Raw genomic sequence first — 26,858 nt, 5'->3', positions numbered from 1 at the left:
ATTGAGATACCAGCCAGTTCTGTTTGGACCACGCTGGTATTTCTTCCCATTCCCCACTTAATCCTTAGGCTTAGTGATTTGGAGTACACTCCACATCCTCCACATCTGACTCTGTGTTCTGCTTGATTTGTATTTTGTAGGGTTTATTAAACACAAACCTGGGTTCAATTGCATCACTTGTTGCCTGCAGCAGAGGTTGCGCAGTAAGCGCTTCCCGCCCTAGGCCCAGCTTCAATTGACCCATTCCTACTTCGAGGTTTACACCAGCCGTGCGCAATCGTACCATGGCCATTAACGCAACCTCCTTAGCGTACAGATCCAGAGGGGTCAGACCCGTGATTAATTCCATTGCCGCGGTTGGTATTATCTCATGGCTCCTGTGATGTTCAAACAAGCCAGTCGCTATATTTGATATAATTTTTGGATGGCCGTTGCTTGTAGAACTTTCGGTCCCCATGCAATGGCTCCATACGTTAACATAGGTCTTATTATTGCAGTGTAGATCCAGGCGACTACACAGGGTGAAAGACCCCATGCACGTCCCACTGTCCTCCGACATTGCTCATAAGCCACGTATGCTCTTTTTGCTCTACTCTGTAGATGAGAGTTCCATGTTAGCTTCTTGTCGAGGATAGTACCAAGGTATTTCACCTCTTCAGAGAAGTTCAGTTTGCTTTTGAAGATTTCGGGAGGTTTTAAGCCCATTAAACTTCTTTTCCTGGTGAAAAGGACCATCTCAGTCTTCTTGGGATTGATCGACAGTGAGTGTTCCTTACACCATGTTTCTATTAATTTGAGCCCATCCTGCGCTCTATCGCACAGTGTGTTTACAAATTTGCCGGTCTGCAAGATAACTATGTCATCTGCGTATGCAATTGTGTAGAATCCATTTTTGTTAAGGTGATTAATTATAGTATCCAGAACTATGTTCCAGAGAAGGGGTGATAAGACCCCTCCCTGTGGACATCCCCTCATGACCAGTCCTTTTACTGTGATGTCTTCTACATTAATACTTATTGCTCTGCTAGAGAGCATCTCTAGACCTTCCCGGGGTATATGCATGCTGATTTGGATGAAGTGGGTTGTTAACAAGTACTTCATCTCTTATATACCGCTCACATAGCCTCTCCATGGTTTTTAAGAAAATGATGTGAGACTAATTGGTCGGAATGCTTTTGGTAGGGTGTAGTCCATCCTACCTGGTTTGGGTATAAATACTACTCTGACTTCTCTCCACTTACTGGGAATATACCTCAGAGCTAGAGAGGCTCTGAATATTCCAACCAGGTGTTGTATAAGAGTGTCCAGTCCCCACTGAAGTAGGGCTGGTCTTATACCGTCAGGCCCTGGTGACTTGAAGGGGGAAAAGCCCGATATAGCCCATCTTATTTTGTCCTCATCAATTACTGTACTAGCATATTGCCAGTCATATTGTGAGGGTGTTATTGGTACATCCGTCCAGTTCGCCGTTTCAGGAAAGACAGAACCTGGGAAGTGAGTTTCCATAAGAATCTCAGCACTCTCCTGGAGGTTGGCGGCTTTGTCGCAATTTTTCCTCGTCAGGATGCCGATAGTCTTATGGTGGTCATTTGAGAGTGCCTTCTGTAGCCTAGAAGCTAGTGGAAAGTCTTCGACTGCCTCACAATAGGCTCTCCAGGCTTCTCTTTGTTTTCGTCTGCAGACTTTTTTGAACTCTCTGAGGTTGGCTTGATAGTCCTCTTCGAGTCTTGTACGTTTTGCCTTGTTAAAGGTCGTTCTCGCTGTCTTCCTGAGGTGTTACAATTCAGGGCACCACCATGTGTTGGTTGTGCCATGCGTTTGAACCATCCTTATTGGACTGGATTCTTTATAGGCAGTGTCTATTTTATTGTGGATAGATACTGTGTACCTTTCCAGTTCTTCATTGTTGCCAGGAGTCAGGATCTCTGTTTCCCGCAAAGCTTCTCTTAAGAGTCGATTATAGAGAGCTACATCCGTCCTCTTCGGGTCTCGGGATTTTACAGTAGTCCTGAGATCCTGGCTTATCGTATAGGTCAGCCAGCGGTGGTCTGACATAGAGATATGGTCCGAGACTTGCCAGTCTTGGAATTCGTTTGATATTTCGGCTGTCGTGAGCGTGATATCTATTAACGTTTGGCTACGGGCATTAATAAATGTTGGCTCCGTGCCTCTTTTCAAGATTGTTAGATCTTTCTGTATTATATATTCATATAGTGACTTACCTCGGGCGTTGATATCCTTGCTGCCCCAGCTCACGTCACAGACCTACTTAACTGTCTAGTCTCTTGTCCGTTCCAGACCTTGGCATGACAAAAGGGAATTTTCTACAGCGGTTGCATAAATGTTCTGATCTTGTCATGACAGTTTCACTGTTAACTCGACTTCTTTGTTATTGTTAATTATTGCTATTTCCAGGTTGAGTTGAAAAACAGTTTTGGCTGATACTTCGCCTATTCATGTTTATACTGAAAGTTGTTTTCTTCTTCCCCTTTTTATTTGTTTTGATTGAATTTTTATGGTGAATACCGTAGTATGCGCTGGTCAGGCCCCATCTCCCAAAATCTCGATACATTCGGGGGGGGCGCCAGCGTAATCAACCAACGACCACTCCCCAGCCGTACGGTAAGTGATCATTGGGTCCCAGAATCATGTGCCCTTAGCAAGTGCCCTGAGTCAAGAATGATAGCCTTATGCCTCTGTCCGGCTAAGATTTCTGCTTTAGTGCTGCAACCGGTATAATTTTAGGATTCGAGAGCATTGAGGTCTTGAACGCCTCGTGACAGGCCCTGCACCTTGTGCAGGAACCTCTATGCCCATCACGCGACTGCGGTTGACTGAGGTGTTGAAGACACCATCCTGGCATACCATGATGAAAATCTCAGTTTTCGACTGAAATAAGCCAAGGATAAGCCAAGACCCCCATGCCTTGGCTTATCCTTGTGTTGCCGCAGAAGTGAGGTGATCTGAGCGGTTTTTATATGAGGCTTCTGCTGAACGGCTTCCAACTCGGTGACACCTCGTTCAGTATCGAAAACTAAACCAAGTACATCAGCTGCTCGGGCAGCTGTCCTAAAGTGAAATGCTCCAATTCCTGAGCTCTTATGGTAGCGGACCATGCAGAAAAGGGTATCCGAACTCCTGACAACTTTACAGGCTATATGCAGTACCTTTCTGTGCCTCGTTGCTCATATATATTCGTTCGAACACTCGTTCAACTGAGGTGAGTATTCGTGTGTATAATATGCTTGTGAACAGCTTATAACACGAATTCAAGCATGTTATCGGTCTATAATTCTCAGGAATCGACGAATCTTCGCTTTTGGAGATGAGAACGGTCCGCCCCTCCAGAAACCAATCCGGAACCTAAGGTTTTCCGCGATACTTTTCGCTCGCCTCACTAGTGACTTCTTAGCAGCTACTAGCATTCGTATCCTATCAAAGCAGTGCGGTTTGGTGGTCAGCAGCACGCCTAGACTCAAAGTGCGATGGATACATCGTAGTTCGGCGTCTATTCGCAGCACTGTGGGCGTGAAGGGTCTGTTAGCCGCTCATCACACATTGGATACGAGACGCGTGTCTGGCCGACGGGATCTTGTGTACACGCCGTTCAATCTCCCGAATTGCAAGGTCGGGATTTCGTCCTTCCGATTCGGAGAGCGATAAGACGACGCTATACACGGCGGTGTTGTTTTTTCAGATGTTAGCCTCTTCTGTTATAACACTATGAATCTCCGCATCCAAACAAGCCAGTTCTTGTGGCTTCAGGGGCCTAATTCTGTGGAGCGCCCAGCGTTATTTGATTAAATCCATTGGTGGCAGGATGTGAGTCTCCTCTCCAGCCGTGCCAACGGGTGGTAGAACTGTCATTTCTAACACTTCGTTAGCAGGCTGGGAAGGAGCTATATAGCCCTGTCGCCGAAGATAGGATACGTAATACCTAAGATTTTGGGAGGAAATGGAGGCATGCTCCAGATGTGTTTCAAACCACGTTATGTACCCTCTTCGCGCGGACTAACTACTCTAGTAGTGAGCGTTTCATTATTACTATTAACATTATCATTATTTTTTTTGACCGTAGTTTGCGCTGGTAAGGCCCTATCCCCCGAAGCATATCAACCAACGACCACTCCCCATACCATAGGGTAAGTGACCATTGGGTCTGAGAATCATGTGCCCTGAGCAAGCGCAGTAAGTCAAGAATGACAGCCAGAATTATTATTATTATTATTATTATTATTATTATTACAAATAATTTTGACGCTATTTTTATGATTTTTCAGTTGATCTATACGAATGTTCTATTACTCTTATTTTACCAAGTTTTTCCTACAGGTCCCGAATGACAGATATACTGCTAAAGTATTAGCTCGAAATATCATTTGGACACCTACTATTGAAAATGGAGATAACCCCAGTGCTGCCGTAACGAAGCCCATGCACAAAGCACTAATAATCGGAGATTTCATCCAAGCACCATTGTTGACAGGTTTTTGTTCAGGAGAATTCAGAACCTTTTTAATGAATCGTAAGTGATAAGTACTGTCACAGTAGATCCATATCAAGGAGTACTTGTTCAATTTTATTATAAATATAGGAAAAAAATGCCAGTTTTTTAAAAACTATCACTCGCGGAGTTTGACAAAAGTCTATCTTGGGTCCCAATTTTATTTTTTATTCACATAAATTGTGTTTCAAGGTCATTATTGGGGAAATATTAAGTTATAGGCTGATGACATAACATTACTACATTCATCTGATGATATTAAATGAATGTACAGTAACATAATCAGTGACATTGCCTCCCAGTCAAATTATCACAAATTAGATTCAATTTAAGAAAAATTCTCTTTAATGATGATCAAAAACAGAATAAATTTGGAACTTTCAGAAAATTGCATTGCTAACAACTTAATCATGCCACAGAAGAAATTTGGTTTGAAAATAAAAATATTGAATATCGTCAAATTATAAAGTTTTGAGGAATGTACTCATAATGATATGTTGAAAAAAAATTAGATCAATTTTAGGAATACTATTTTCTTTTTCTTCAAATGTATCTATTGTATTGATATATTTTTGATATATTCAAATTTACAATATTTAATTTCAATTTGTTGAACTTCTAAATTCTCTTAGGAGACTACAGAATGAAATAATAAAATATGTCTGGAATCGAAGATAAATCATTTTGTTAGAAAAAACTGCAAACATCAAACATTGAATTTCAGTGAAATCAATACCACTCATGATTATAACATTAGATAAATCAAACAACTATTTAATGCAAAACCCAAACTGGATAGAATGAAAAAATCAGGTATATATATAGAATAGAGTGTGGCGTATGCTCTGCAGTATATACAGGCCAAACCGGTAGAAATTTTTAAATAAGACTGCGTGATCACGTCTGTTTGGACAAAAAATCTGCAATGTACGAACATCTTCAAGAACCAAACCACAAAATAAATGGAGATAACCTGAAAATTCTACATATATGTAATGAAGGGAGAAAACTGAATCTGTTGGATGCCATGGAAATTAACAAATCAATTAAAAACCAGAAACATATACCCCTAAACGAGCAACTTGATTTATGTAAGTTTCCTCTCTTGAATTTATGAGTTTAACAACCCCTAGAATTTTCAGAGTGGTATTGTAATGAAATCGATATTTCAAAATTCAGATTTCAGATTTATACTTGATAATGGGGTCAAACCCGAAACCGGTCGTATAAATAAAATTTACCAGTGGTATTAAGACAAAGGGGTTTTTTCTGTGATGGGAAAAAAGTTTGACATTTTATCTCTGACGACAGGTAACAAAATGTCACTTATTATGAAATTACTTTTTTCCCCGGAATATATAATAATAATAATAATAATAATAATAATAATAATAATAATAATAATAATAATAAGGTGGGTCACTTTCAGAAGGGGTGTATTTCAGGGTGATTCCCTCAGCCCCCTTCTATTCTGCATCTCACTATTGCCATTATCCGTTGCGCTAAGAAAGACTCGAGGGTATAACTGTGGCACTCCCGGAAACCGGAGGCACAAGGTCACCCATTTGTTTTATATGGATGATCTTAAACTTTATGCCTCTGGAGAGAAGGATCTCCATCAGTCCTTGAGGGTGGTGGAAGAGTACACGCATGCTATCGGTATGAAATTCGGGATAGACAAATGTGCAATGGTTCATCTCAAAAGAGGACGATGCGGGGACTACGGAGAGGATGTGCAGCTCGTAGATGGAAGCATCCTACACCATCTGGATGCCGGAGAGACGTATACTTACCTCGGTGTGGAACAACGTCACTCACAAGAGGTAACTGCAGTGAAAAACTCTCTCCGCGGCAAGTATCAGCACAAACTTCGACAGATCTGGTCATCGGAACTGTCGGGGAAGAACAAAGTAGCTGCAACAAATATGCTTGCCGTTCCAATCTTACTCTACTCGTTTGGAGTAGTGAAGTGGACTCGGGAGGAGCTGTACCAACTCGACGTAAGGACCCGAAAAATGATGCATCTCTATAGGAGTTTGCATCCCAAATCGTCCGTTCCACGGTTATACTTCCCCCGACAACAGGGAGGTCGTGGACTTTTGAGTTTGGAGTGTCTACATGACAGAATGGTACTGGATACAGCCTGTAAAGTCGTCAGGAGTTCGGATCCCCTTCTGTGCATGGTCCGTGACCATGAGAGAGCAGGAATTGGAGCATTTCTCCTTAGGGCAGCAGCTCGAGCAGCTGATGAACTCGGTATAGTTTTCGACTCTGAACGAGGTGACTACAACTCTGTCACCGAGTTGGAACCCGTTCAGCAAAAAGCTCAGATAAAAGCCGCAGAGATCACCTTACTTCTGCGGAGACACAGGGATAAGCCGATGCATGGGGTCTTCTTTAATAATATTGAAGACCTTGGCTTATCAAAGCGCCTGACGTTCGCTTTTCTCAGGTCGAGTGGGCTGAAGTCGGAAACTGAGGGGTTCATCATGGCTTGCTAGGATGGTGTTTCAACACCTTAGTCTACCGCAGTCACGTGATGGGTATAGAGGTTTCTGACACGAGGTGCAGGGCCTGCCGCGAGGCGCCCGAGACCCTAATGCACTTGCTATCAGCATGTCCAGCATATGCGGTCTCGGCCTATATCCATCGACATAACGCGGCCCTAAGAGTGATATATTACCATCTACGGCACTCTTACGATATTGACGAGACACCGGTGTTGCCGTACGCTCCGGGGGATATTGAATCCGTTGTGGGGAACGAGAAGTGCCGAATTTATTGGAACTATTCGTTCCCCACCCTCAGGCTCATACAAGCTAATAAGCCTGATGTAGTCCTTTTCGACCACCAGACCAAAACGATATTTGTCGTGGAGTTTTCAGCTCCTGACGAGACGAATATCGTCAGAAAAGAGGAGGAAAAACGGATAAAATATCGAGATTTTCTCTTCGAACTCCGCAGACTCTATCCAGATCACTCTGTCAAGATGGTCGTTCTGATTGTTGGAGTCCTTGGTGGAATGATGTCTTCTCTACTCTCGAATCTCAAAATCATACCGGCTTGCCGCACTAAGGCAGAAATCTTAGCCGCACAGATGCAGAAGGCTGTCATTCTTGGCTCACTGCGTTTGCTCAGGACACATGATTCTCGGACCCAATGATCACTTACCCCACGGTGTGGGGGAGTGGTCATTGGTAGATTATGCTGGCGCGCCCTCCCGAATGTATCGGGGCTTCGGGGGATAGGGCCTGACCAGCGCACACTACGGTGGAAAAAAAAATATAATAATAATAATAATAATAACTTTATTAATTCCTTTAGGATCACAATGTGATATAGGACAAGTCAGTGAAAAATATAGATAAATAAACTTCAAAATACAGATATGACGAAACAATAAACATAGAAATTTTTGTTTTAAAATTTTGAACAAACTTTTAAAACTTTTAAAATGCTTAAACAATACACATAAGCAATACACATATGAGCATTTCAAGCACTTCTGTTCACATATTCGACGACACTGTAGAAACATCTGGAAATCAAAAACTCTTTCAGTTTTGCTTCGAAAATACCTGGGGTTTCTTCAGTCCGTACCTCAACCGGAAGTTTGTTATAAAATTTTGTCCCTGCATAAGAAGGGCAATTTTCGAAAAATGCAGTCGAGTGCTTTTTTAATCTGATTTTATTCTTTTGTCTAGTAGGATAGGTATGAAAATCTGAGTTTTGAAGGTGCGTGTCATATTTCTTCATAAACAAACAAACGCATTTATAAATATATATACAAGGTAAACACATGATTCTATTTTCAATAAAAATTTGTTTGCACGAATCTCTATAGGCAAGATTGAATATCAAACGAATAACTTTTTTTGGGAGACAAAAATTCTGTTTATATCAGAAGAACAGCCCCACACTGCTATATTGTTGGAAATATGAGGATAGAATATGGCATAATAAACATTTAACAGCTGAGATTTATTAAAAATTGAACTTAACTGTCTTAGGGCATAGTATGCGCTGTTAAGTTTATTATTCACTTGATTAATGCTAGATTGAAATGACATGTCACTATCTATGCATATGCCAAGAAATTTAGTTTTTTCTGATGAGTTGATGAGATCATTATTGACTTTGACCTGTGAATTTTTTATTTTTCTCTGGTTTCTGTAATGGAACTGCAACAAAACAGTTTTCTTCGAATTTACAATTGAAGAATTCCTGCGACACCAGCTTGTGAATTCTACAGATAATTTGTTGAGTTTGTCCTGGAGTTCCTCAGGACTATTTGCATCAGTGGCAAGTGTCGAGTCGTCAACATATAAGACTACAGAATCTGTACTAATATGGTTTGGCATATCATTTACATACAATAAAAAAATTAGTGGGCCCAAAATGGATCCTTGAGGAACACCTAAATCCATATTATATGACGAAGACTGCTTTTCTTCTACTTTCACATGTATTCTTCTGAATGTTAAATACGATTTTAACCACAGGAGAAAATTACCCCTGAAGCCAAGGGAATGCAACTTGCTTAGAATTATATTCAAATCAATGATATCAAATGCTTTCGATAGATCAAAAAAAAAGTGCCCCAACATATTTTCTCTGGTCCAGTGCATCATAAACGTACTTGAAAAAAATATATGCAGAAGAAACAGTGGGTTTATTCATAGTTAGGGCCAGTAAGGGCCAGACGAAAAAAATCATTATTATTGATAGTCGGAGACACTTTGTTTATGAAACACAGTTGGGTTTTTGGAAAACGAATCACGAAGCGACCAAAAGACCTAAGTGATAGAATTGAATTTTCTGATTGGATGTATATGCCGTAACTTGCCATTTGATTTTAAGAAGGGAAATATCCGCTGATTTAGGGAAAAATTGGTGGAGGGAAATGGAACGCGGTAGAGTGGATTGAGGGGAAGTCGAGAGGTGTCCGTCGGAGGTTTTGGGTCGTCGAAAGGTCGATTCGAGTCCAAAGAATTAGAGGGTTTTGATTTCGGGAAGTCGAGAAGTGTCCGTCGGTGGTTTTGGGTCGTCGAAAGGTCGATTTGAGTGCAAATAATTAGAGGGTTTTGATTTCGGGAAGTCGAGAAGTGTCCGTCGGTGGTTTTGGGTCGTCGAAAGGTCGATTTGAGTGCAAATAATTACAGGGTTTTGATTTCGGGAAGTCGAGAGGTGTCCGTCGGAGATTTTGGGTCGTCGAAAGGTTGAATTGAGAAAAATTAATGAGAGGAGAACTTTTTGCGGGGAGATAAAGTCGGAAAACTAATAAATTATTCGAAAGAAAGGGGCAAACGAGAGTTCAATCGCGAGTTATCCGAATAGTGTGACATTCGAGGTACTTTTGGGAGTTTGAGAACAACCTGGTTTTTCTTTCTTTTTATTTTTGATTGCCAGTTCAACTGAGTGAAATTTAGTTTTAGTGACTTGTGTTAAATTCAGTAAAACATAAAAGGATTAGCCGCTATCTACAGTTAAACGGAGGAAGAGAGGTATTGGTAAGAAAGTTTCAGGGTTTTTTCATCTGGTGGCTAACCATATACTTTTATTGAAATACTGTGGGTGAACATTCATTTAAATAACTTGTATCATATAGAGTTGCCGAATAAAAGGCATGTTCATGAATATTCAATCGCATGCCGGTTGAGCGTTCTCTTATGGTCTGACTAGGTTAATGTGTTTCTTTTGATGGTTGCTTTTTTTTAATTATTTTGTCGTTTACATCATATATCTGCAACTTTTGCAATTCTTATATTTTTTTATTATACTTATCAAATTTGAATATGGTGTATTACTGCCGATAATTATACTGGTAGGAGAAACAGGGGAAAAAGGGGAACGAACGTAGAGTATATTCATATCTCATATGAAATAAGGGAACTCCCTAGGAAAAGCTGATATAAGAGGTATCAATGCATATCCCGACAAAGCGCCTGGAAGGACTTAAGTGAAAAAGTTTTCTATTCTAAAACAGTGCCTATTTGATAAGGAGAAGCTAAGCCAAACCTTTGGAGGGTGATTACTTCTGCAGGCAATATCTAAGATAGTTAGTTCTCTAGTTAGTATCATTCTCCATTTCCAAATTTCAAATGGTGAGAGCGGCTGCCCTAATTTTACCTATCAAAACTGATAAACATAAAGATCAAGGTATTTTTTGGTTTCCTCTATATAAGCTTAGCATTTCTACAATGGCGGCTTTGTTTGGGAAATAAATATTCCTATCAGAAAGTATCTTCCGCTTTAAATTCAGAGTTCAAACCCATCATAGGGGTTACAACATAAGTAAAGGTGAAAATTTGATTTTGGAATATTTTCTTGTACAAAAGTTACATTTCCTTTATATCAAAAGTACAATGATTAAATGTGCATTGGATTTGCTTGAAAGATATGTTCGTTGAACTATTCGGTACAACAGTAGGATTTTCTTGTGTTGTAATTATATTTTTTTCTGCCATGGACACAACTGCCGTTGATATACCTGGTCGCAAATCGGGTGTGGGTGTTAATTCAGCACTGACAAACGTTCTAAACACTTTATTAGCTATTTCTGTCCTGTGTGCTACCTATTCATCAACATACCCTTCAGCGACCGTTGATGACTTCCAACCGCCATATTTCATTAGTGTCATCAAGTCTCCCCCAGATTCAACTAAAAGTGTAGCAGACGATCTTCGAAATGAATGACCTGTATATGAATTGGCATTTCCAAGTTGAAGAAAATTAGCCACTGCTTCAGGTACCTTATAAAACTGATTGCTTCACACAATATGATTGATACATTTTCCACTGCGATATGCATAAAACAGGCGGCGATCCTTTGCTGCTGCTGGACGAAGAGCTATGTACATTCGGTAAAATTTGATATATTCCTCAGTAACTACAAAACTCCTATTCACATCATTCTTTGTTTGCTTGAGTTTCACAATTGATAACGTTCCCAAATCTTCCATTTCATCTAATGTTACCTGGCTGATTCCACAAATTCGACAAGCTCCTGCAATCCCAAATACAACAACAACCTTGGCCATTAAATAAACTTCATCGGGAGCATTATTTGAAAAGTCACTAATATGTGTACTCGTAAATATCGCATGTAATGAGTTTGAAATATTTTGAAATGTCTACATTATTATTGGATTGAAACATACTATTAATCATTGAATAATTCGACCACCCTCCTACTAACTCCAGTGGAGTCAGAGAAAACTCAGAATTTGACATTTTTCAAAATAACCAGTGACTACTGGGTTCGCAAGTTTTGAATCAAATCACAGAATTACATTGACAGATATTTGATTTTCTACTGATTGGTTTCCTTGCAACGCTATAAGTAAAATAACCTACCTGTTTGAAAATTCAAATTCCACATCGATAATTTTCTGACTTCAACATATTGTAATAATGTGGTTTTTTGTATTGTGTATTATACACAGGAAAAATATTAGATTTCAGCTCACGGTTTTTTGTCTTCCTCCGCTTTTTTCCCTAACTAACTATTTTATTCATTTCATTTAACTTATATGAACCATTGTCATTCTCACTGGTAGACATCTGATGTTTCGCCATAAGACATTCTGAGAAAAAACACTATTTGCATTCATAAAATTACGACTTCATGTCACGGAATGAGTTTGATCTACTTATGTCATCGGTGACATCGTATTGATATGACATTTGCTTATTTGATTAACTCCTAGCCAAAAGAATCTTGTTTGAATTGAAATGGAAATATTGTTTGGAGAGGTTAATTTTTTGGAAAAGAAAGGTTTTAGCTTTTTACTTCTCCATCGTGATACAAAAACTGTTGGATTGGAATGAGTGGATGAATGTCATCACGATGTCATCGATGACATGAGTAAATTAAACTCATTCCGTGACATAAAATCATAATTTCATGAATTAATCGAGCGTTTTTTTTTCTCATAACGTTATTAGGTTTGGTAATTATATTGCTAAGGCAAGTGTCTCACAACGAAATATTGGATGTCTATATGAAAGTAGCTCTTTCGAGAGGGCTTTTTCTTTCAGTTTGTGTCTGAAAGTTACTTCTTTGCATGATACATGATACAGTGCATGATACATGTTTAGACCTACTTTTTCAAATTGATTGCTTCCTTTCTCTCTTTGGAAGATTCCCATTTCTATTTGTACCAAGACGAAGAAATAGAAAGTCAAAATCCTTTCTCAAAAAATAATAGTATCTGCCATATCATTCATCAACGATGAATTGATGACTGAAATAAAAAAAAAAATGTAAACCATTGACAACATCTTACGGCAATGTCAGAACTACCACACTTGGTCTACAATAATTTATGAAATGAAAGCGCATTTCAGTGTATAGACATCTTAATGTAGACCACACTCAACTACAAATGATGATAGACACCTTTATGACTATATGCAGAAGTGATCAGTTTTGCCTCATTACGTCTACTCAATACACACGATTCTTGGATCCACTGATTAAAAACTAACAAAGAGGAGAGTAGTAATCAGTAAATGATACCCAGCGTATATATTGAGGCAGTCGCGACCAAATCAGACTAGAAACTGAAACATTTTATGGCTAAACACGAACAAATTGATTTTATTTCCGATAATAACATGTGGTTATCCTCCCCATAATGCAACAATAGTAAGGGAACATTTAGATGCAATATTCCCAAGAAAATGGATTGGAAACAGTGGACCAATTAACTGACCAGTTCGATCCCCAGATCTCACTCCTTTAGATTTTTTTGTCTGGGGATACATAGAGGATAAAGTTTTGTCAACACCAAGTACAGATAGCGACCACCTCGAAAAAAAAATAGGTGCATGTATTAGTATCACACCTATTATGCTAAACAATTGCCACAGAAATTGTCTGGACAGACAACTTATGTCCATTCAACAGAGAGGTCGTCAATTCGAGCATTTAATGCAGATTGCCATGTAGCTTCGGTTTTCCGTATTGGTTTCATCTTTCCCAAAAGTTCATGATTTAATAAAATGTTTTTCTGTTTGATTGTTGTCACTGATGATGGTGGTTATTTCAAATGAAACGCTATAAAAATATCAAATTTGATATACCCTTGAATTGTGAATTTATCGCTTTATCAATATCTATAATAAAAAAGACAGTTGCTAATAAAAAAAAAAGTGTTGGTTGCCATGTTGACACGAAACGTTTCATCGAATATTTATTATTACATCAAAGTACACTTCGATAACATTTTGTCCCATTTTTTGATATCTTCCGAAATAACAATTCCATTCCCCGTATAACTCGGGAAGGGCGAGAGTCCTCATAAATTGTCTTCGACCATTGTATTGTTTTCCATGACAGTTACCTTTTTTCCCATTTAATCGTCTTCATATCTGTAATGATTTAGAATACACACATGCCTGTATATCATATTAGACAATGGAATAATGATTTTTTTTCTTGAACATTGAGAACATAACAGCTTCAGCAGCAACAGCTTATATTTTGGAATAACATTTACTCAGATACAATGATCACTCACTTCGGAAATGAAGAGCGTAACCCTCAAACCCGTTTAAAATTATGGGAATAATAATAATGAGAGCGTAGGTATTTAATCATCATCTGATCTCTGTCTTCATCAAGTGGATTGAAGTTTGAAACTGAAGTTCGTCATCTGCTTTCAAAGTGGTTTATTTGAAACCATTGTCTACCGTAATCACAAGTGTTTGAAATGTTTAGAGATACAGATTATGCATTTCGGAAATTATATACGCCCTATATGCGCCTTTGAGATGATAACGGAAAATGCACGTATCTCTGATCCAATTATTAACTGGATTGTACTAATATGATGCTAAAATTTCAGTTCATAAATCGAGGTTGGAAAAAAACCACATGCATTTTTGCAGCTTTTTCAGGTAGTGACAAATCTAAAGTTGAGTATGAAACTTCAAAATGTGTTTTCTAAGGAAGTAGCCAGTAAATTATTTTGAATAAAACTGATAAATGACAAAGTTGCAGTATTTTTCTATATTTCCGAAAAATAGGTCCTGTACATGATCATTGAGAGAAAAACATAATGAAGATAACTAAAAGTGTTTAAGGTAATTTTCGAGAAAGCAATGAGATAACTTTCGCTACTGAATCTATATTCATTGTAACTATTTTTCTGTACAAATATTTGGTTATTGAAGAATATCTACCTTGGTCCAATGAACTACAATGAATGAATACTTATATATAGTTCTTACAATGCGCAGCGGGGTTCCGACTCTTCTTTGAGTTCACAGTGTTTTTTTGAGCGAAAATAGTTGCTTCTGTTTCAGAATACCTATAATTATTACTGAAAATATATTATTCTATTTCCAGTGACTGTTGAGGAAATTGCAAGGAGAGGAGGCTCATTTGATCAAAATGCAAGTTATATTATAGATTCAAGACTGCATGTGGCAGACAATGATGTGGGAATTGCAGCTTCAAAATATAAATCTATTTATACAAATGGAACATTCAAGAATGATCCTGGAGCATTTGTTAGGGTGAATATTATTTGTTTTGTTAGTTTTTCCCAGTTGTAGGAAATTGAATGGATTAATGAGTTCAAAACAAAATACTCATTCTGGTAATTTTTCATACTGTATCATAAAATCCTTTCTAGAATTTTTTTTGTAATATCTTGGTGACTGACAATGAATCTACGAGAACTTAGTGAATTATTCACAGAATGAATTTCTTCTAACACAGGTAGACCAGGGTCGATAATTTTTGAAAACAAAAAGAATTACAGTAGGATGAAACCCATTAGAAAAGGAAGAGAATTTTATAATAATGAAAGGAAGAATGAATTGCGAGCGATCTGAGTTCGTAAAGTGGGAGGGGGTGAGTTTTTGAGGGTGAAAAATGGTTTATCCCGATTTCCGGCAAAAATACAAGTCCTATGGAAAAAAGTTATAGGTAATAGAGGGATCAACAACTTCTGTTTTTACAATTTTTTCACATAACCTCAAAAATTCATGTGAAAAATTCAAATAATCAAGTTTTTGGTTTTTGAATTTCATCTTTGAAAAATTTTTTTTTACGAAATTCGGTGAAAACTCACCTTTTTATGTCCCAAATACACTTTGTAATTTATTCGATTTAAAATAATAATTTTTTCACCTTATTTTCACTTAATATCAGAAATGCACCCTAATTTTCAATCGAAAATTCTCGCATCAAAAGATCAGCTTTTTTTAAAAAGTCGGTATGCTTTTTGTTCGTTGAAATCTTTACTTTTTGATGGTGTGAAAAAATATACATTACTGTAGTAAATGATTTCAGAAAATGCAAAAAATCGAAAAAAAAAAACTCGAATTAGAATTTTTTTTATCATTTTGTACAATTTCATGAAAAAAATGTGACTGCTGCAATTTTATTCAGTTAAAAAGTTTATTTATTAAATTATAATTACATTCATGTCATAGAAAACCTCATAAAATATAAATATACATGTAAATCGCACTATTGAATTCAGATACTTCATTCTGATTACGTTATTAATTACAATACTTTTAAAAACGTTAACCTTGTTATTCATAAATAACTTTGCTTAAATTTCAGTCACTTATCCATTAGTTTTTGTCTTTTTGATCGCATATCTTCAACGTTAGATTAGACAAACCTCTCTAATTCTAGTTGACCTTTGACATCTTCAACACTATCACCTTCTTCGTCTCCAATATTATTTTCAGTCTGCATTGGTTCTTCATCCACAATTTCATTTGAATCATTAACTTCCTCGTAGGTTTTATCTTACATATTGGAGCAATTTTCAGAACCATGACAATTTGAGCATAAATATTTGCATTTTGAACCATGTTTTCGACAGCCACATTTTAAGCTGTTACATCCAGTTTCACAGTTGCAGCAAATGCTTTTAAGCAATACTTCCGGAAATAAGTCTTTCTCTGTAAATTTGGGCATAATGCCACGTTGATGTTGTTTCCAACCCCAATCAGTTCGTTACCCAACCAAGTTTGAAGCTAATAATATGCCTTGTAACAATGTTGTTCTGCTGCTCCTTCTGTGGGTGGGAGGTTTGCCAAAAAGAAAGATGATTTAATTTTTGCTAGTTGATATTTTTGAATTCTTATTGATTCAGTGTTATTTTTTCATTTTTACATTTATTAATAGATTTGATCAATTATAATCCATTTTTATATCCTCTTCACTTGCATCTTTCTTTTAAAAAACATTGGCCAAATTTGACAAATTTTTAGGGTATAATCATGAATTTACGATACTTTTCTTTCCTTTTCCGACAAATCCAGATGTATCGCAACCAGAAAAACAATGCAGAAATGCAACAATATTTTTGAAGGATTCTTGTTTGAAACCATTAGACGTGAAAAATAGATCCTTTACATTTCCCAAACCTGGTTCGACAAAATAAATCTCATGATTTTTTTAATTTAATTGATTTAAAAGGACCAAAAGATCAATATCTTGACCCACAACAATGACAGTTTTATTATTATCTCTGGCAATTTCTATCGAGGTCTTAATTAAGTCAGCATCAGCATCTTCTTCTTCTTGTTTACAGGAAAACTCTTGTGACTGTGACCCTCTTAGCTCCTTCCCCACTTCTCTATGAAATATCTTTCATCTACAAATATTATTTAAAATAGATTCTACAACTTTCTCAAAATATTGTAGATTTCTTATTAAATATTAACTTTATTAACTTATTTGTCTGTTAATTACAGTAGTATATTTCGATTTGCAATTGTTTCGTTTATCAAAGTAATAGGAAATTTTACGTTTTTTGAGTAATTGAAGTGTTAATTTTAATAAATAGCTCAAAATTGTACATAATGATTGAAAAACAATTCTGAGAACATTTACTATAGTAATGTATATTTTTTGCACCATCAGAAAGTAGAGATTTCAATGAACAAAAAGCACACCGACTCTTTGAAAAAAGCTGATATTTTGTTGCGAGAATTTTCGATTGAAAATTAGACTAAGCTCCCACTTCCCGAACTCAGATCGCCCGTACTTTATTTTTCCTTTCATTTTAATCATATTTCCCTTATTTTCTAATGGGTTTCATCCTACTGTTATTTTTTTTTTTTTTGGTTACAAAAATTATCGACGCTGAACTAAGGTAAATTTGTATGGAGAATCAAATGCATCAAAAAGAGTTTTTTCAAATGGTTAGAAAAACCTGTGTGCTAGTGCAGGAAGTACCTGGAATATTCTTTGGCCTCACCTATTTCATCGTCAAATGATATATAATTATATGAGTTGATGTAGTTCAGTGCTCAGAACATGTAATATGACCAGGCGTCAAAGCTATAAGATTTTGACTGAACCATTTACGTGTTTCACTATACAATGGTTCATTCAGAAATGTTCAATAGTAGTAGAGTGCAAAACGTTTTTGACTTCTGTACGGGGATTTCGTACGTCGTTGCTTCAATTTCGTGCTTGACTTTCAAGGTGAATGTTGATTTATCTCTAAAAATTGTATATAAAGTTTCAGTATAGCATAGTTTTCTCGTTCATGTGGTCTGTACGTATCAAATCAGCGATATTTGTTCAAGTTGTTGTCAATACTAGCGGAATGAATATATCAAGTGTTCCCTGAAATGTGAGGATACGAAGAAATTTTATTACTTAGGGGAGACCATGTATGGTTGTCTCACGGGTTTGGTTGTCACAGCGGTCATATTGGAAAATTGAACGAACGGAAGAGTTTATCGAACAAAATCGAAGGATCGCGAGAGCAATATCCCCACCCAAACGTCACTTCAATTCACTCTCATACTGTGTGAAGGAGATATAGTACATTTGTTTTTTCGGACGGCAAAAGTAAAATTTTATGCGTTAGTGTCGAGTCTCATCAGTATACTAAAATTTTGTGTAGATATATATCATTTTATGTATTTTTGATGTGACATATGTGATTCATGATAATACTATCCGTTTTTATGAATGAATATCGAGTCAGAGTTATTTCAGAGGGTTATATTTTGATATATGTTTTGAGGCTGGTTGTCTCAACTTGACGGGGCCTCTACGTGTTGCAAAAGAAGTGATTTTGGAATTGATTATTATTGCACTCTGACACGGTTCTGTAAAAAATTCACTGTCGAAGAGATAAGCAGCATGGCGTCATCAATGCCAGCAACAAAAATTGGTTATCAAAGGTAGATATATGCAAATCTTCACCGACAAATAGAAGAAAGAATTAGAAAGATATATACTTATGGCCACAAGAATTTATTTCGGTTCGTCTTCCAAAAATATTCGAAAAACCATAATGACTTCGAATATTCACTGAATTTTATATTGACTAAATATATAATTCCGTTAGGATGGGTATTTTCAGTTTACAAGCATTGCGGTCTGATGGATATTTTTGGTATTTCGGTTACCAGAGGAGGATTTGAAGCAAATATGTTTTTTTCCTACAAATGAGACATTTTTTTTTCTCTTTTTGGATATAATTAATTATGCATATTATTCCACTTTCAATGAAAATATTTATTTGAATGTTTTTATACTCTTCAATTACCTATGTGACTACTTGCCCCAGATACTGTGACAACCATTCTCGGCCCGGTGTTAAAAATCAAACTTTTTCTTTTCCATATGAATTGTTATATTTCCTCCATGGATGATGTCTATGGATGATGAGAGAAAAAAAATATTTTTTTCAAATGAGTATAAAACACTATATATTGATAAAAAATATCATTAATAATTTATAAAGAAGGACACTAAAAATGCAAAAAGCAAAAAATGTGACTTCCAACCCCGGTCTCCCCAACTGATTTACTTTAAACCAGTATCTGTATACTGTTTGAACTTCAAAAGAATTTCGACAGTATTTCCTATCAATCTTCTATTCTATTGAATATGATATTCCTAAAACACTGCCAAAGAAGTCGTGGAAATCAAATAAGGTGAAATCAATTCTTGAGTTATTTCTGAAAGAGCAGGTATGGAAAATAATTTCTTGACAGTAGACGGTTAAAATATCGATCTTGAACTTCCAGTATCGATCAACAATTCAATAGCTTTATTTGTGAATTACTTCGACATTGTTACAAATACATTCGTTTCTGCTACAACATTCGTTCTGAACATTTTATTCACTTTGTGAAAAAAAAATTCTTTACAATATGTTCCTTTGCTGAAGCTAGAACTTCCATAAAATTGTTGAACAATATTATTATATTAAGAAAATTCTCCATATTCGTTGGAAAATTATGAGATTGTTTTGAAAGTTGTGCCCATTTTTATGAGTTTACTTCAAACTTTAATATCTCAGTGCATACCATACTTATTCGATTTAACCGAAAGAAGCGCCATTCGAATCAGTAAGTACACTTTTGCCAACGTGACACAAGTCGATCAATTCCGTCAGCACAAAAATTGTGTGCTGGGGATTCGATAGAGTCGGCGGCCCAGTTTCTACTGGTGGGAAAAATGATAGTCAGTTGGCGAAAGGTCTGGGAAATATGTTGGGTGGGGCAAAACTTCGACGCTAAATTTCGTCGATTTCCTCACAATAGGACTCTGCCCTAATGTTTTGACCCGATTACAGAACGAATATTTATTGGGATATGGAGCTACAAAAACACATGACATTAAAACGGTCAAAACTTTTGAAATAACCCAATTATTTCATGTATTTTCTGTATATACTTCATTTTTGAATGTGTATAATGGGGTTTTATTACTACATCACTTTTGATAGTAAACTATAGATGACTTTCCCCACTCGGTTTATCCCAACAAATCGATCTAAGACTGTTCCCGTTCGAATGATTTGGAATTTAGTGGAACAAATAACACTGTTTTACTGTTTTTGTTGAATCTTTACTCGGTGGACCATAAATAAATTTGTACCTAGCTGATTCACTTTGAACTTTTAATTGTAAAACTGAATCGTCACACGACTGCATTAGTGGCTTTGAACAATTAACATCAGGGTGTTAATCAGGGGCGTAACAAACATTTTTGAAATATGAAAAAACTTTTCATGAAATAATAAATTTTACTACAGTGTGTAAACATTTATAGTTTGAAATTAGTTTTCAAATATCTGAAAAACTCTAGTTAAGCAACGTGATTTGATCGATTCTCAGTTAATGCACACCATAATTGTCCTCCCAATAATAGATCAGGGTCGATAATTTTTGAAACCAAAAAATTAACAGTAGGATGAAACCCTTTAGAAAAGGAGGGGGATATGGAAGAAAGTTAAAAGGCAAAACTGTAGGGGATTAAAAGATATACATCTTTTGTATTCACAATTTTTTTCACATAACCTCAGAATTTATGTGAAAAATTCAAATAACCTAGTTTTAGGTTTTTTATTTTTATCTTTTTCAAAATGTCTACGAAATTTGGTGGAAACTTACCTGTTTATGTATACACTGTAATTCATTTGATTCATTATATTTAATTTTTCACCTTATTTTGACTCAATATCAAACACCATAATTTTCAATCGAAAATTGTCCAGTCAAAATATCAGTTTTGTACTTTTCATTCGTTGGAATCTCTACTTTCTGATGGTGTAAAAAAATATATATTATTATTAATGTTCTCATAAAATGCAAAGTATTTTAAAAAACTCAAGTTCAAAAAAATGTTCTCAATCGTTATGTACAATTTCATCAAAAAAATGTGATTCCTGAAATTTTATTCAGTTGAAAAGTTCATTTATTAAATTTTAATTACATTCATGTCATAGAAAATCATATAAATACACATGTAAATCGTACTATTGAATTTAGATACTTCATTCTGATTACGTTATTAATCATAATATTTTTAAAAACGTTATTCTTGTTTTTTATTGTTACCTTATCTTGAATTTTAATCACTCATTCAATAGTTTTTGTCTCTGTGATGGCATTTCTTCATCGTTAGATTCGACAAACCTTTCCAATTCTAGTTGACCTTTGAAATCTTTAAAGATCATCACTTTCTTTGTCTCCAATATTATTTCCGGTCTGCATTGGTTCCTTATCCACAATTTCTTCTTCTATATTGCATCAGTTTTCAGAACCATGACAATTTGAGCATCAATTTGTGCATTTTAAACCATGTTTTCGGCAGCCACATTCTAAACTGTTATATCTAGTTCCACAGCTGCAGCAAATAGTTTCAATCAATACTTCCGAAATTAATTCGTTTTCTGTAAATTTGGGCATAATGCCACGTTGATGTTGCATCCAGCCTCAATCTGTATCTGTCAGTTCCTTGCCCAACTAAGTTTGAAGCTGATAATATGCCCTGTAACAATGTTGTTCTGCTGCTCCTTCTGTGGGTGGGAGGTTTGACAAAATGAAAGATGATTTGATTTTTGTCAATTGATATTTGTGAAATCTAAATTGATTCAGATTTCTTTAATTGTAATCAATTTTTTCACATCTTCTTTAGTTGCATCTTTCTTATAAAAAACATTGGTCAAATTTGACAAATTTTTAACGTCTAATAATGAATTTACGGTACTATTTTTTTCTTTTCTGGCAAATCCAGATGTTGTATCTCAACCGGAACAACAACCGAAAAACAATTTTTGTATGGTTTTGATAATCAAACTCTGGAATACTGTCTGACGTTTTTCTACGACTATATTCTTCTCTTTTAGTTGAAGCAGCTGCTGGTACTGTTGTGACTTTAACTGATTTTTTGATTTCGGGGTACCCATCAAAGACAATATAGCTGATTGATGCGTAATGCTTTTCTACATAGCGCAAATATTTATTCTCTTTCTCTCTCTAAGTTATTGGACGTTGCTTCCCACTCGAGTGCATTTGTCCCAGGCTCCTCCTATCAAATTGACATCAATTTGACAAAAGCTTCGTCGGGGGCGCAGCGGTCTTGCTCGAAGCAATGCTGCCACCCCTTTTTTTGTCACACTTTTTATAACAAAAAAAACACAGTACTTTTTTATTATCGCCTCCTGCTCAATGTTGCCTCCTCTTCGGAAGACCTTCGGATTTTTGACTTCACATACAAAGTCCCTTTACGTGGTTATCCGAACCACCCTTGCCTGGATACCGGTGTGAATAATACAGCCCTCAAACTTCACTTTTTAAAAACTTTCATAAATTTCAATATTCATTACAATGGACTATAACAACACAAAAAAGAGCCCCACGATAGCACATAGTATCCGCGTACCTTCTTTGTAGACGGACGTTATTACCACGGCCACCACGAGACTCCAAATATTTATTCATGATCTCTTCCACCGTTTCATTTTTCTGCCAAATTACTTTGTGCAGTAAAAATCCATCGTCGACGACATGCACTATGCCGTCTGAATGCGTTGGTCTATTCATATTCACAAATAATTCGTAGAGTTGAAATTTTACATTTTTCCTGAGGCCATTTTCTGTAAAAAATGACAGTGGAAAAGGTGCAAGCTCGTATTGTAAATAAGTTTCCATATCTTTTTTACTGTTTATCGTTAACGATATCCTTTGAAATAGCAATAATGTATCAATGGCTATAATATCTCCTCTTACTTTAACGGAAAATTGAAATGTTTTTAAATTTTACACTGCCAAAATTAATTCCTTCTTCATACGCTTCATGGCAATTTACAGAATTACTGCCAATAATTCCAGAAAATATTGACATAATGTAAGGCCCAGATCCTCCTAGCTCCTTTCTCACTTATCTATGAAATGGGCTAAAATGTTCTGTAGGTCACACAGGTATATAAATTATTTTGGAAGCGCAATAAATGGGCATCTACAAATATCATTTAAAGGAGATTATACAACCTTTTCAAAATATTGTAGATGCCTCTTTGAATATTAACTTTAATAACTTATTTCTTTGTTAATTATAGTGGTTTACTTCGATTTACAATTATTTCGTTCATCAACATAACATAGAATCTTACGTTTTTTGAGTAATTGTACAAAATGATTGAAAAAAAATTCGAATTTGAGTTTTTTTCGAATTTTTGCATTTTCTTAGAACATTTACTACTGTAATGTATATTTTTTATACCATCGGAAAGTGGATATTTCAACAAACAAAAAGCATACCGATTTTTTGAAAGAAGCTGATATTTTGACGCAAGAAATTTCGATTGAAAATTAGGGTCCTTCTTTGATATTAAGTCAAAATGAGTTGAAAAAATAAATTTGGGACATAAAAACGTAAGTTTTCACCAAATTTTGTAGAATTTTTTTTTAAATAGATAAAAATAAAAAACCAAAACTTGGTTATTTGAATTGTTCACATAATTGTTTTGTTTATTTAAAAAAAATGTGAATTCAAAAGTTGTGGATCTTTTTATTATCTACAACTTTGCCATTTAACTTTTTTCCCTAGGATTTGTAGTTTTGCCGGAAATCGAGATAAACCATTTCTTACCCTTAAAAACTCACTCCTTCCACTTCTCGAACTCAGATCGCCCGTAATTCATTTGTTTCTTCATTTTAATCATATTCTCTTCCTTTTCTGAAGGGTTTCATCTTACCATTATTTTTTTTACTCTTTACCATTTTGAAGCGCTCGCCCTAGTCTATAATAACATTTTTTCGTACAGTTTCATACATATTTGATTATTTTTCCAATAATATATTCTTAATGAATCATTTTCATTCTAGTTCCTGAGTGGTGATACATTCATTACACCTGTTATTCGCCACGCTGAACTGGCTTCGAAGTTTTCTCCAGTTTATTTATATCAATTTTCATATCAAGGTGTGATGGACGGCCTTTCATATTTACCCAATGTAACAGGTAAGATATATACTTCAAGAAACATATACTTCATCACATTCCTTCCAATCAACGAATCAACAATAAATTCGATCCAGAAACTTTCCTCTGGCTATATAAGGGCACTGAATCATTCTGATAAAAGTTTCGATATCATTCAAACTATGGGAAAATCCACAACGTGTTTTGAAAAAGTATAATAATAATGTTTATTTCAGAGAATGAAATACATATACATTGTATAAACAAAAAGGAATACAGAAATAAACATGTCAAGCCACTGAATCTCATTGAACTTGTGCATGACATAAAAATGCATGTGGAAAAATAAACTAACTTAAGACATTTTTTATCTACTACACTTAAATTAATTTAACAATGTGTTCTTATGTAATAGTCAGATAAATCTAATAATTATTTCAACAATCTATACAGGGTGTAACTAAATAAGTGTAAAACATTTAAGGAAGTGATTCCTCATCGAAAAAAAGATAGGATATTTCATATAAAGAAATTTCATTGGGGCATCCCTTGTTAAGATATAGCCCCTTAAAGGGGATACATAACAACATATAACAATTTTTTTCACAAGCACTAAAAAAATTATAATATTGAAATCAACCTGACAATTTGTACTACCAAAATGACACTTAGCCAGAAATTTATTTGGTTTACCCCATGGTTGTAAGGGGTGGAAAACGCAACCCCTAAAATTTATTTCCAAAGTAACTTTTTGTCTTATTATTTGTTTACCATTTAAAAATTAATTTCCGATAGCCTGTTTCATTCTAAACAAAAATGTCTCTTGGGTTTTTTGCCCAAAATAAACCAGTTCGCAACAAAAAAATTATTTTACGAATAACTACAGAGATACATCGCCATAAATGCGAAAATACGAAACTAATCTATCTAGTAGGTCACTATTAGCGATAGTGACAATTAAATTGGTATGACACTGTCAGTTTGTGAATTTTCGAAATTGAATTAATACTAATTGTGTGTTGTTCTGTTCTTCTGTTGTTCTGTTCTCAATTTGTTACTTCAATAATTCACTTGTTATTGATATGGCATACACAGATGAGAAAATGGCTGATATGCATTACGTTTACAGTCTGTCGCAGGGGAATGGGATAGAAGCTTCTAAAAGATATGCTGAAATGTATCTTCAACGGCAGCATCCTTCACATAGAATATTTGCTCGACTTCATCAACGATTACAAGAATATGGTTCATTCGACAAAAGAACGCAGGATTGTGGTCGCCATCGAGAAGTACAAACACCACAGCTTGAGGAAGCAGTACTTAATTTGATTGAAAAACAACCTACTACCAGTACTAGAAAGGTTGCTTTCCAGCTAAATGTTGATCATATGACGGTATTTCGAATTTTAAAGGAACGACTCTTATACCCTTACCATCTGCAACGAGTACAGACACTGTTACCCCGATACTCTCCGAACCGTCTTGAATTTTGCAATTGGATGCTGGAAATGATTAGAAGAAATTGTGACTTTCTGAAGACGATAGAATCCACAGACGAATGTAGTTTTTCTCGGGACAAGATTATTAATTTTCATTACCACATAGGGGCTGATGAAAACCCCAACGCTATTGTCGAAACTAACCATCAAGAACAGTTTTCTCTTAACGTGTGGCTTGGAGTTATGGGGATGATTTAATTGGGCCTCATTTTCTACCTCCTTGATTAAATGGTGAGGCATACGTTCAATTTTTAAGAGAAGTGCATCCAGTACTGCTGGAGGAAGTTCCTTTGGGCGTCAGAAGGAATATGTTTTTTATGCATGATGGGGCTCCCGCCCCATAGCAGGTAGCACGTCAGCATTTAACTGAAACATATGCAAATCAGTGGATAGGTCGAGGAGGACCACAGAACTGGCCCGCTCGATCCCCGGATCTCAATCCTCTTGATCTCTCTATTTGAGGCCATTTACAGCATTTGGTTTATCGTACTCCCGTTCGCGATGTAGAGGACTTAAGAAACCGCTTTATCGATGCGTGCAGGGTAATCAGAGAGACTCCAGGAATATTTGAGCGAATACGTGGCTCAATGCGCCGACGTCTAGACGCATGCGTAATGTCTGAAGGTAGACATATTGAACATTTACTATGATTTCTACATGTTGTGTGTTTTGTTATCAATAAATTAGTTTTGTTTATTACCCTTTATTCGTTTAATGCAGGTACTAACTACAAAATAACAATAAATCCAGTTCGCATTTATGACGATGTATCTCTGTAGTTGTTCGTAAAATAATGTTTTGCTGCGAACTGGTTTATTTTGGTCAAAAAACCCAAGTGACATTTTTTATTGAGAATGAAACACGCTATCGGAAATGAATTTTTTAATGTTAAACAAATGATAAGAGAAAAAGTTACATTGGAAATAAATTTTAGGGGTTGCGTTTTCCACCCCTTATAACCATGGGGTAAACCAAATAAATTACTGGCTAAGTGTCTTTTCGGTAGTACAAAACGTCAGAATAATTTCAATATTGTAACTTCTTCAGTGCTTGTGAAAAAAAATATTATACAAATTTTATGTACCCCCTTCAAGGGGATGTATCTTAATAAAGGATGCTCCAATAAAGTTTCTTTATATAA

At 35.9% G+C, this 26,858-nt stretch overlaps 1 protein-coding gene across 2 annotated transcripts in view; it reads left to right on the top strand.

The window, feature by feature from the left end:
* Window positions 1-26,858, top strand: part of LOC111515952 (juvenile hormone esterase) — a 92,210-nt gene that overhangs the window by 59,419 nt on the left and 5,933 nt on the right. Inside the window, exons 8-10 of one of the 2 annotated variants that reach the window (XM_074175333.1) lie at window positions 4,333-4,525; window positions 14,859-15,028; window positions 24,122-24,257. In XM_074175333.1, the coding sequence (XP_074031434.1) occupies window positions 4,333-4,525; window positions 14,859-15,028; window positions 24,122-24,257 (499 nt within the window). The remainder of the gene's footprint in view (window positions 1-4,332; window positions 4,526-14,858; window positions 15,029-24,121; window positions 24,258-26,858) is intronic. The other variant, XM_074175334.1, reaches the window with a different exon arrangement.

This window comes from Leptinotarsa decemlineata, unplaced genomic scaffold, assembly GCF_025532065.1.
Source record: "Leptinotarsa decemlineata unplaced genomic scaffold, Ldec_3_MD MMD2_tig00001019_RagTag_RagTag, whole genome shotgun sequence".
In the NCBI taxonomy this organism is placed as follows: Eukaryota; Metazoa; Arthropoda; class Insecta; order Coleoptera; family Chrysomelidae; genus Leptinotarsa; species Leptinotarsa decemlineata.
The sequence above is the reverse complement of the archived record's forward strand: the minus strand, read 5'-3'. Positions and strand labels throughout refer to the sequence as shown.